Genomic DNA, 12966 nt, shown 5'->3' on the forward strand with positions numbered 1-12966 from the left:
TTCATATGCTCTATTCTTTGCACACAAATTGTTATGTTCTTTGTAAAAATTCTAGATAAACTCACAAGGTAGTCTTTAATGTTATGAGTGAGAACAGAATATGCAGAGTTGGGCAGGCTGAGATCCAACCGTTGATGTGTGCCAGAGTCCTCCGAAACTGCTCGTGAGAGACAGTTCTGCAATTCCAGTCATCATCAGTTGTCCATTATGTACCAGTGTCAGCTATGGTATCTGTGAAATGCAGAATACAGGCTGATATTTTTGATGTTACAAAGATGTCTGTGTAACCATTAATTTTTTTCTTTGAGAGAGATATCATTTAAGATGATACAGCTAGTAAAACCAGCTGAGTTAGGCTGTAAATTAATTGAAGAAGCACTTTGTTGATCAAGGAAGCAGAGTCCCTGTATTATGATGAAAAATAGGCGAAGAACCCCACTGTATAAGCAGGTCTATTGGTGCCTTACTCTGTTTGGTGTTCCCCTGAAGAGTAGCTTCATGTTAATGAGTTGGCAACTTGCACAGTATGTAGCAGGGCTTTTCGAACATGTATGCTTCACATGGGGAGTTCTGGTAGCCTTGTTTAGGACAGGGAAGAGATGAGTGATCTGGTGGCTTCATTTGTACCTTCTCATTTGTACCTTCTCAAGAGAAGCAGAGGTGTATGTGGATGACCAAGACCACAGATTCTGGTTTTTGCTATTCGCACAACACCCTAGAGGTAGAAGATTGTTTGAGAATTGGGTCCCATGGTTACAATGTGGGTAGTGTTCATTTAATTCTGTAAAGCAATCAGACTGAGATAAATTTAATTTGCTAATACATAAGTAAGTAAAGACCTGGAGAGGGAAATCTGACAAGTTTTCCTAGTGTAAGATTCAAAGGCTGAGTCAGATACTAACAATGCACATACCGGTTTTCAGTTCTTGTAACAGCATTTGTAAGTAATGAAGCCTGTATTTAATCCTTAAATTTGACAGAATAAAACTTAATCCATCATATCTTTAATCTTATCTGGCAATAAGCATAACTTTTATAAGCAAGTGGTCTATCCACCTATCAAGAAACATGTAGCACTGTTAATTTTTCAGCAGAAATGCGGGTAACTCTTGTGTAGTAGGCAAATAGTCCAGGCAAAGCAGTGTGTCCTTCAGGAACCGGCAGGGCTATTCACAGAGTGGACGGGTGTATTTTTCAGGATGCCAGTTAATACAGTGTGAGCTGTGAGGGCAGGAGCTTTGCATCCTCTGCCAGGATCAGTCAGGCGCTCTGACACACTTGTGGGGATGAGTCTCCATTCATGAGAGAACAGCGGAATGAAACAATCGGTAGTCTATTGAAATAGCAGTCTTCATGTGATACTACTGCAATCGCAATTTGTCCCCCTTTTGCTGAAGTAAGGTGATTTTACACCACTTTGACATTTGTAGGCAGTATTTCACAATTGTAACTGCCTGTGAAAATGTATTCTTCTTGCTTAGTTTGTACTGATTGAGAAAACTGTGTTAATTGATCTTTTGTTGTAACTGTGTGTGTGACTATAGCAGAAACTTACTTGAATGTTTACATTTTATGAACCTGATGCTAGGCTGTACTTGTGTATTTGCATGTGTGAGAGACTTGGTTATAGCTTAAACCCAAGGAAAGAGATTTTCCTGACTTCTATATTGGAAGTTGTTAAGAAGTAACTTATTGTTAATGTAACTTTTGATACTACATTTCTGTGTTATTTTAAGGAAAAAGAGAATAGTTAAATGGTAAAGGAAATGGAGTGAACCTTTAGCAAGAGTTAACTATTGTTATTTCCTAACTATTAGAAGTCCACTATTTCTCCTTCTCTTTCTTCACAGTTAGCAAAGGAACGAGAAAAGACATTGTAAATGAAGCCACTCCCCGCAATTGGACAGCCCATGTTCATTCATGCAAGGACAAAATTTGGGTTGTGATATGTCATAAAGCACTTGAATAATACAAAACCATCTAAACTAAACTTTAATAAACCTTAATGAGATGTCACCTTTGAGCATAGGGTAGACAGAAATAATACTAAAACAAAGACTTCTTTTTTTCTTGTGAAGTTACAAGTGCCTGCAAATTCAAGTGAGAAAGAATGTAGTTTCTCTTTTAGCTACGTAGTACTACTACTGAAGTCGGTAAAGTTAGTGTATCCTCCCATGCGCCGCAAATAGCGGATTTACAGCTACTTTATAGTGTTAAAGAAAAATTGATTACCAGTCTTACTCCTGTTGAATTAGTATTACGCTGTATGTGATTATTATTGTGGGTTTTGCTCAGCCATCTCAGTAAATGCCTTTCTTTAGCTGTAGTGAAATGTGTAAGCAACTCTTGCTTGAAATTGGAAATTTAAGGGAGAGTGTTCAAGTTCTCACAGATACATAATAATTCTGTTGTGAAAACAATATAAACAGTATTAAGAACATAGGACTTCAGTAAACTGAAGGCACAGTATTGGTTTTGGCTTTACTAGAGTTGTCTTTAGTCTCTACTTTGTCTTCACTGAAGAAAGTCTCCATCTTCTTTTTTTAGTTTATACTTACAGTTCTTGGTCTCTATGATGAAACTTTCTTGACTAGACTGTCAAGAAGGACTGTTCCCCTTTGTCTTTTTTAAGACTGCTATTCTAGCCACCATTCTGGAGTCTTCCCCTGCAAGATTTTTATCTTTGTAGGATCTGATGTCTAATCACTTTCACATCTTTTACTTAAAAGCCCTCTCTGCATTCAGACCTCTGTGCTTGTAAGCACGTTTCACTCCCTTGACTAGCTTTCTTACGAGGCTTTGCCTTTTTAGAAGTCCTAATCTTAGTCATACATATGCTTGCTTATCCTTTCACTGAATTTGATCACGCATCCCAGTGTTATTTTTATAATTGGCTCTTCTGTACTGTTCTCCTTGGTTACCAAAAACAAATCTAAAATAACCTTACATCCTGTTGGTTCACTGACAACTGAATTAATTTGTCATCTATGACCAAAGGAAATAACTGGGTCCTGTTTGGGTCTATGATTAGGACTGGTTGTTTCCAAGTCTGTATCTGGGATGTTAGTCTTCCATAATAACACAATTCCTAGTAGTATTTGTTTGTCTCCAGTAATGTTTCATTTTGATTTGTATCTGAATCTGACCTATGGGATTGATAGCTGATTCTTGCAATTATCCTATGCAGCCTCTTTTCCCATCTTTTCCCAAAATAATTTGAAACTACTGAGACCATGTTAGTTTCTCTATCCTGTTTTATAGATGCTAAGTTTAAAATTTAACAAAACTAGCAGTACAAGGAAGTAAAAGTTACTTAGGCAAGGGGGAAAAAGTGAGCGTTTCAGGAAAAAAAATTGAGATTAAGTGAGAAAATTGAGGGCAGAAGCAGTAAGGAAGCATTTTTGAGAAGGCACGAATCACAAAGGAAAAATCTGTACTCCCCAAAAGTGATTTAAAAAAGACAGTGTCTGAAAATGAACAGTAAACACACAAAAATGGAGAGACAGAGGACTCAGACTAGTCTTTTGATGGCCTAGTGGGGGAAAAAAAACATGAAGAAAAGCTGTGGAGTAATTGAAAAAGAAGGCTACGCTATTTTCAGTTGGGCACTGAAACACTTGATACAACAAGGTAAAATTGGCAGGTTCAGTCAAGTTTCCTCCTCCAACTATAGCCTCATGTGATGAAATCAGAGGCTGCATCTCAGATAAAGAAGTCCTAGAAATCTAGCTGAGAGGGCATGGACACATAAATGAAGACCAAGGTTTCTGCTGAAGTACATATCAGATAAGAGCTTATAGGTAATGTCACAGAGGTGGTGGAAGACGTATACAAGCATAAACAGAAGTGCAAGCAAAGGTTCACATGTGCATGCTTTACAGAGTTATCTTAAAATTTTGAAATGTAGCCACAAATGTTTTGTCAGAAGAGACAGGAGATTAGATAGATGGAAATCTTTCCCATGTTGACATATACGAGCAACTGAGAAGTTTAAAGGTAGCCCCTCGGATAGACATAAGCTTGCTTGTAAGAACGCAGCAAAAAGAGTAAGGATGAAGAGCATGAAACTTGTGAGCAGCATGCTGCTCACAAGGTATGAACATAGCGAAAAGCAGTACCACTGAACCCTAGATGCAGTACTTTAACAGCTGCACGGAAAGGATCACAGCATATGGGTGTAACTCAGGACACGGTCCCAAAGTGTTGAAGGGTTGAAGGAGGCTGAGGAAAGATAGAAAGAGTAAGGACCAGCAAAAAGTAGTTTGTTTTTTTTCTACGTGACACAGTAAGACTTCACAGCTATAGTCGACAAGCTACAAGTCTGGAAATGGCCAATGATACTGTGCAAAAATGGAAGTAGTGAGGGAGAAAAAGAAGAAATGCTTTACCTAAAGATTAAGTTCTGAAAAGAATCTGAATAGGAGGAGGGGGGATGTTTTTAATAACAGAAAACAAATGTTGGCTTTATATACTTTCAGAAGGTAACGCAAGCAGAGCTGTTGACTCCAGCAGTAATGGAAGGGAAAGCTGATGGAGCGAGAACAAACAAGACAGAGATAGGTAATAGGTGATTTTTTAAAAAGGAATGGCTTGTGACAGATATAGACAGGGAAGTGAAGGAGAGAGGGAGAGAAAGGGAAAGGTGGACAGAGCTCTTAAATAAAAGGGTTGAGGTTTTCAGAAATGTCTCTCTGTAGTTCAGCTGTGTTGCCAGTGGAAAGGTCATCTCAGAGAATGACTCAGGAGCCTAGTATCTTTGAACTGTCCTTGAAGAAGCTGGGTTCTGTGTTGCCTATACAGGAAATTTGGGGTATTTTGCCCACACACATGTCCATGTTCATGCCACAGTTATTCTATGCAGTTACTTTGTAACCTACTGTACACATTGTTGGGTGTGAAGCGGTTCCATGGATAAGTGGGAAGCAGAGGGGAGAAAAAAGACGGGGGCAATGAATACAGTATGCATCAGAGTAAAGAGTAAGCAGCCATTTTAGCAGTGTAGAAAGAGCAGAAATATATTCGTAGCTTGGGAGGCAACCCTTTAAGAATTATTTCATTAATTGTCTGCAAAGTTTTTGCAAGAGTGAGCTTAGTATTTCAAGAGTTCTGGTCCTGGTTTGTTTGTGCAATTCTTATTTGTCCATTCAACTTCCCCTTGCTGCCCATCTGAGTTATTTTCATCACGCTATTATGTAATGTTCCCATGCTCTGTTAAACAGCTGTCATCATCTTCTGTTCAAGTGGCTACCTTGTGTCAGAGAAGAAATGATTCCACTGTACAAAAATTCTGTAATGTCTGATACGCTCCTAACTTGACATAGTATGTAAAAGTCAAACGCTATTAATTTTTAGCAACTTGTACATGTTCTTTTTTCTTTGCCATTGATTCTTAAGCATGTTTGTCATGGGCCATTTTCTCTAACCTTTCTGTTTCAGAATGACTATCGCAAGCTGTCTATGCAGTGCAAGGATTTTGTGGTTGGTGTTCTTGATCTCTGCCGAGACTCGGAAGAAGTGGAGGCCATTCTGAACGGGGATTTAAACTCTGAGCCAGTTGAAACACAGAGACACAGAGCATCACTGAGCCGTGTGAAGCTGGCCATTAAGTATGAAGTCAAAAAGGTAACTCCTCATAGCCAGTGCTTTCAGACAGTGTAACAGGAACGCAGTGTCATCTCATTATTCCACAGGTGTCATGAACCGGTGGTCAGATGTGTTACTGAGACATAGTGTGTGTAATCAAGATTCTCACAAGGCAGAAGCTGTCAGAAGGGGACTACAGTGAAGGAGTTTAGTTTAATCTACTTTCCACAGCTGAGAATTGGCAGGAGATTTTAATGACATAAATCAGCTGTACTAGCAAGGTTATACACAGTTGGTTAGATCCTTCTCCTGATTAAGCCAAAAGAAGAGATTTCAGTGGAGCTAGATTTTCACTCAGTGAAAGTAAGGATGTGTCTTCCTGCCAGTGTGTGTGATAATATCTAATCCAAAGAGAAGGCTGTACTTGTGAAAGCGTTGGTTTCAACCAATGAAAGGACTGGTTTGTTCATTATTTCTTTTTATTACCTTTGCTCGCTACCTTAAGTAACTTAATCGGGCAAGTAAATTCTGGGAAGTAAGTCTTGCAGCTTTCTACTAGTGATCCTATCAACACATAGGTCTTTTATTGAAAAAAAGGTCTTCCTTTTACTACTTTAAAAAAGAAGAGAGCATCTAAGTTGTCATTAAGTATATTATTTTTCAATTTATTTTAAAATATGACAGTAGATCAAAGAGCTCATCTGCAACTGTTTGGGTTGTAGTGAGAAATTCTACATGATTTACTGTGCATGTTCCTTAAAAAAAATATTGTAAAATTCAGTCCTGAAAGTATCAAATATATTTGTGGCTAGTTAATCGGTTCATTTCAGTTCTTCATCTTTGCACCTGTATTTATTGGTGTTTTGTAAAGTACAATGTGTTTTCAGTTGATGCCTTTCTCAAAGTAATTTTTAATGAACAGTTATTTTGTGAATGAATGTTATGTGTTGAAAAATTGAGCCGTGTATGACATTTGACATAATGCATATCCGTTTATCGTAGAACTTTTCAATATATAGCTATGTTGTTGTTTTCAAGATCCCACTACCCTAGCACAGAAAATAGTTAATACTGTGTCCTACTGTGAGAGAACTCAAGAAATACAGCAATGCCTATGTATTATTTACAGCTCCCTATTTACATGGTTAGCATCATTACCATTCTTAACAGCTATTATAGTTTCATCATCTCTGCGAGAAGTCTTGTGTCTTTCAGAATAAATAACACTGTATTCTGTGGCCACCTGTTGAGCCAATCTGCCATATAAAATGAATTGTAAGCAACCTGCCAGAACAACTGGGAAATATTGGTGTTTATTATGTTCCCAGAAGATCGCTAACAAAAATTGTAAATGCAGATCCCAAACAGCAAATCATTGTTTCCAGTATAGAATTGGTCTACAGCAGATAAATGCATATCAATTACCAAAATTCAAGGTAAATATATACAGGTATTTAATTAAAAAGAATGGAACAGGGAAAGAATCAAAGTACTTAAGCATGTTATCATATCTAAATAACATATGAATTCTTTATGCTGTTGCATATTAATGTTACCAAACCTTTGCGGAGACTTGTGTCTCAGCTTTGTTGCTGAAGACTGGTTTTCTTCTAAGAGGTCATTGTCACTTATTAAATTCATTGCTGAGCAAAGAGCCACACAGGTCTGTTAAGAATAACTAAAACCTACATAGTGGAAAAAAAAGACAATTCCATGTAGCAAACTTGTTCTCTTCTCTTGCAAGAGATTAATTATCTGTAGATAAACTGAAGGTTTTGATTCATGACAAATACAGTTCAGAACCTACAAGACTAGTGACCTGGTGGAAGGAGATAAATAGATGGTGCAGAGTTGTTACCATATTCATACGTGTGCTGTTCCCTGTAAATGGCCATTATAGAGGGCATGATAAGGATTGAGCCAGGAAATGTCTCTGCCGTGGTGGTCCTTTGATGCTGGGATTGGCTCCATTACAACTGTGGCAGATTATAGTGATATTCTGACTGTAGAACAGATTCAGATGTGGGAACACCACACGGGATGCTTTTAACCCTGTAACTGGAGGAAGAAGACAAGGATGTGGCTTATATTTCTTAGCTTTCAGTATTTCTAGTTGCACTTCTGAGTCAGCTACATTAAGGTCAGTTCACTGTTGCAAGACAGATGGCACAGCCAAACAGAACTGCAGGTCCATGAAGTGGTTAATGAGCTGTATGCCCTTTTCAGAGGGAGGAGAGACAGGAAAAAGCAAAGCACATGACAAGTGAGCAAATGTGCTCAGAAGTTCACTGCTAGGGAAATGGAGTTTTTAATTCTATTAGTAATGAAACTCTTGCACTTAGTACCATAGGCAGTGCATTAAAGTGTAGCCCATCTTGTAAACAGGATATGATTTTGAAGCTAAGGTTCAGACTGAAACTGCAGCCCCAATAGTGAAGGACTAAGGGAATTAAAAAGCCAGGAAAAAACTAGTTAGAACGAGTAGTCTCGCTCTGTATGCTGAATTGCTGTTGCAGTAGTGCTTTTAGTATTGTATCTTAACTCTCTTTAGATTGCCAACAAAATTTCAGAGAAGTTGCAGACACTGGGCCAAGTTCTGCAGTTCTTGCTGAGATAAAAATCAGAGTGGAATTTCCAAGTGAAATCAATAAGAGTTTGAGTAAAATCATAGGATTTAATTTTCAAACACTAAAGTTTCAAATCGATAGATAAGAAAGAATATTCAAAATTCTCTTTATATGTTGTGCGTTTGTGTATCAGAGTGTGCCAGGATCTGTTCCTGCTATGTCTAAACTCAATCATTAGGATGTTAGGAATAAATAACATTATAATCACTCTTAGTCATACAGAGAAATATTTACATACTGATGACTTGGTTCAAGGTCATGAAGCTGAATGCATCTGAAGTGTTACAGTCAACTATGCCCGGAAAAGCAGCTAACTTAAAATTGGGATTTTTTTAGTGACCAGATACTCTCCTCATGCATACTTGTTGTTCACTGAGGTTTGGATTGAATCCTAAAATTTTAGATAAATGTGATAATAAGATCAACATGTAATGAAAAGTAAGAAACTGCATGGAAAGTAGGATGAGAGAAGAGAAATGCAGAAGGAACGAGGTTGTAAGATGATGTGATTGGTAGGTGAAATATGATGTGAATCTACTGTCCTCAGAGGAGATGAAGCTGGGGGGAGACAGATATACGGGGGGGGGGGGGGGGGGGGGGGGGGGGGGAACGGAACATAGAAGAGGTTGCAGTTGCTGAAAATGAAAACAACAAAATCATAAATTCAGATATTTCAGCAGAGCTGAAGAGAAGGATGAATTTCAGAGCTTTTATGGATGGGAGAAGTGACACAAGTTGCTCTGAGCGTTTGGAAGTGGTGCATATTGTGCAGTTGCCAACAGTTAAATAAGTTGCTAAGATCTTCTTGAGAGCTCTTAGACTTTCTGCCAGAGAAGAACTTGCTATAACCATTGGCATCTTATTCACTAACTCCTCCCTTTTCTGGGGAAAATTATAGCACAGGCAGATCTCCTCTTAGCGTCAGATCAAAATGTTGATGGACCAGGAGGAATAAACCAGCACACAGCTCTGGATGAGATGCAAGAGAGTCTGTGGGCTGATTCATAGCCCTAGATGAGCTCCCTTAAAGCAGCTTTGCTTTTCTTCCCGTTCCTTCTGGTAATAGGAGGAATGATGTGCGTGTTTCTTCTCTTTCCTCTTCCCTACAGTTTTAAGCCTGCTTTTTAAAAATGCCTTTGTAATTTCAAATAATTATTTACTTTCCTGTCTTTGGCCACAGTTAATCTGCTGTGGGATTTGTCCCTCGATGTCCTGAGTTGAGAATGAAATTTATCTTAGCAAAAGAAGAGTCTGGGGGCATATGTTAGAATGCACAAACACACAAAAACCAGTCTCTTTTTTTCAAATAAGCCAGGCTGGCAGTTTTTATGGTGCATAAGCTTCAAAGCTGATAGCCTAATAAAAAGAATACAAACATAGTTCAAGTTGACATTAATTTCTTAAAAGACTTTTTACATCTTCTTATTTATTTCTGTTGGCCATTCCACTATAGGTACAAACTGCCTTAATTTGTGATCTAACTGGTTAATGAATCACACACCAAAATACTTTGGGACTTTGGTTTTAGCGTAAAGTAGATTAAAATATGAAGATTGCTTCCCTTTTTAAAGTTCATGCAACAGCTTCAGATTCCTCCTCTTGAGAGTTTTAAGGTTCCCTGTTTTCATTGCCAATGATTTAATTTGATTTTTTTAAGAAGTCTGCCCTATTGTACTACTCTATGCACTTTTTAATGAGATTTGGAATATAAATGGAGTTTTGCAGGCAAGACCTGGCAGACAGTGTATATAGTACATTATGATCTCAACAGAGTACAGAGGATAATAAAATGGATATCCAAGGTTTACAGTTTTGTTTTGTTTTTTTGTTTTAAAGTATAAGCAACTCAGATCAAATCTCACTCTTAATCCAATATGGATTATCAGAGTTATCAGAATCCTTTTTGTGAAACTGCCTAGCATTCTTTGCTCCAATTTACTAGTTATTGTCAACCAATCTGACAAGTATATTACCAGATTTCTTCAAATTGCTGTGATAAGCACAAGGGTAAACAGCCTAGTTAACTGATGTCCCACATGCTCTTGTGATGTGGCAGTCTCACAGGACACAGTGTAATAGTAATAGTGATAATGATGAGTATGATAACACTTTAGAAATGGACTTAACCAGAAATGTAAATATAACAGGCAAAACACATAGGGAACTATAGAATTCTTCTTCCCTCCCACCCCTTATGTTTCTTCAGTAGCAGCACCCAACATGGGCTACACGCTCCTGGTTACACGACATGATCCTGACGGAGTGGCTGCACAGTCTCCTTTGTCCACATTGCTTCATCCTAAAGAAATACAGCAGTGCTTTAAAAGTAGAGCAATACATGCTCACCCTTCAACAAACTCGACCAAAAGTGATTTTACTAAAATAAAACTTAAAGCATATCTAAACAAATGCAGTTGTTGGCAGCAGCTTGTTTTATCGTTCCATAATTAATTTGGGAATCATTCCCTTTCCCTGTGAACACACTGAAATCTTATTGAAGCTAGGAAAATAACATTTGCATGTATTTGCTGCATAGGAGAAAGATGGAAGTTGACTGGTGGGGTTTTTTTTTGTTTGTTTTGTTTTTTTAAGAGGGTACTGGATCCTTAATATGTGCCAGTTTAGTATCTTAACATTTCAATCTCTGCTCCGTTTCAATTTTGGGACACTTAAGGAAGAATTTGTGGAAGCTAGGGACGAACGAAACTTATACAAAAGGCTCAGGAGAGCAAGTTTGTGTTGTAATAACTGTCTGAGGAGAGGTTGAGCATTAATCCTAAGCCTATTTTTCCATTTGTCTGATTGTCTCTTCATGACTAGATCCCAATAAATTCACTTGATGCCCTATTTCTTTGTCTTGATGTTTGTCTGGCTTCCTCCACCCTGCTTTAAAGCACTTGGTTACAGAAGTCCTTGATGATGTCTTGGCTCTGCTTAGTTAAGGTCAATGGACATTTTACCATTGACTTCAGTGGGCATCAGAATTAGGTCAAAAGAGAGTAAGTATATTTGAAAATAGTCTTTCACGTGTCCATGTCTGGGTACAAGAAAAGTAAGTACCAAAATTTGGATGTAGGGTTGAACAGTCCAAAAATGGCCCGACATTCAATGAATTGAAATTCAGTGGTATCTGTGTATGCTTAGACGACTGACAATCAGGACATTCTTGTTTAAATGCCTGAATATTATCTTATAGAACTAAGTGCTCAAATTTGAAAATGTCAACTTTTGGTCATTTTATCAGAGACTATATTTGTTCAGATATTTGTACATATCTGCTCTTGTGGTTTCCTCTATTATGTTTGATACCTTTTAGTCCTTCTGCTATAGAAATAAATGAGCAAATACTTGATAAATAATAATGTAAACTAATCAGCAAAGATAAAAGGAACATCTCATAAAAGAATTCATTAAAAATAAAACTATCTTGCTCAGAAATCACTGAAATGTTTATATTTTTAGTTAAAGTATACAGTTCAGATCTTATCTGAGCCTTCTGCAGTGTGTTGTTAAGCTGTTAACTCATTAAAACACAAAGAATAGCATAAGACTGTATAGTGATAACAATCTGTACGTTCAGGGTCCTTTAAATCCTAAAATAGTGAAAAAGGAAAAGTTATTTTTGAAAACTGTCAAATTTGGGGATTTAATATTTTTCAGCTGAGATAGTATCAAAGGCATGAACTTAGAGAAAATACAGAACTGTACAGCAAAATACAATCTATTACAGAGTCCTTAGAGCATCATCAAAACCATAAGGTCATCTTTTCATCTGGCTCACAAAATGGAGTTTCCTTGTATTACTGAATGCTAAATTTTGTTTTCCACAAAACATAAAAATGTGTTTGTAGTAAGTGGCTTCTGATGATTTTTCAAATCCCAAGTACATCTAAGTAGAGGTGATAGCTAGAACCGGTGATGGTAGTAAGAGAGAAGAAACCCTTTCAATATTCATCTCTGTGTGTTCTGCTGAGGTTTAAAATTATGTGCTGTGCTATTGCTTCATTTATTTCTTGTCTCAGTAAGTTTTAGACTGCAAATGTATAGATGGTTAAGGGAGGTATTTGGAGCCTTTGTCAAAAAACCAAATCAAATGGCAATGATATTTGAGGAGGTCTGTGCAGAGCGTGTGCAGCAAGGGGAGAGGCTAATGGTGGATTATGGTCAGACCAGAATTTTCAGTCTCCACAGAAATTCTGCATGTACCTTGGATCAGCCTGATTTGCTGAAAAATTATTGGAAGTTAGGGCTCATGTTCAACTCCGACAGGATCCAGACGGATACGCGAAGCTGTTCTAATAATGCATAAAAGGCTTCTATCAGCGATGGCTGTCCGCGTGTGCAGCCTTTTCCTCAAAGTGCTGTTTTAAATCAGCTCAGCAGTTTCTTCTTTATTTATTAACCTTTATTTTAAAGGAAAGGAGAAAAACCATGGTTCTTAAGGTCTAAATTAACACCAGATATTTAAGGTGATCATGATCATGTATGTAGCAGTTATATAACTCTTCTTATTAATTATAATATGTCTTGGTTTTCTTTCTTTTTCTTTACAGTTTGTGGCCCATCCAAACTGTCAGCAACAGCTACTGACTATCTGGTATGAAAATCTCTCAGGATTACGGGAGCAGACCATAGCTATCAAGTGTCTGGTTGTGCTGGTTGTGGCATTGGGCCTTCCATTTCTAGCCATTGGTTATTGGATTGCACCATGTAGCAGGGTACTGAATTTTATAAATTACATATCTTGTACTATTCT

General features: G+C 37.6%; 1 protein-coding gene across 5 annotated transcripts in view; it reads left to right on the forward strand.

The window, feature by feature from the left end:
• The window catches only part of TRPC3 (transient receptor potential cation channel subfamily C member 3), a 44977-nt gene that overhangs the window by 15502 nt on the left and 16509 nt on the right, over window positions 1-12966 (forward strand). For all 5 annotated transcript variants that reach the window (XM_050895490.1, XM_050895492.1, XM_050895491.1 and 2 more), the window contains 2 exons: window positions 5437-5622; window positions 12764-12928. In XM_050895490.1, coding sequence (XP_050751447.1) covers window positions 5437-5622; window positions 12764-12928 — 351 coding nt within the window. The remainder of the gene's footprint in view (window positions 1-5436; window positions 5623-12763; window positions 12929-12966) is intronic.

This window comes from Gymnogyps californianus, chromosome 4 (genome assembly GCF_018139145.2).
Source record: "Gymnogyps californianus isolate 813 chromosome 4, ASM1813914v2, whole genome shotgun sequence".
Taxonomy (NCBI): domain Eukaryota; kingdom Metazoa; phylum Chordata; class Aves; order Accipitriformes; family Cathartidae; genus Gymnogyps; species Gymnogyps californianus.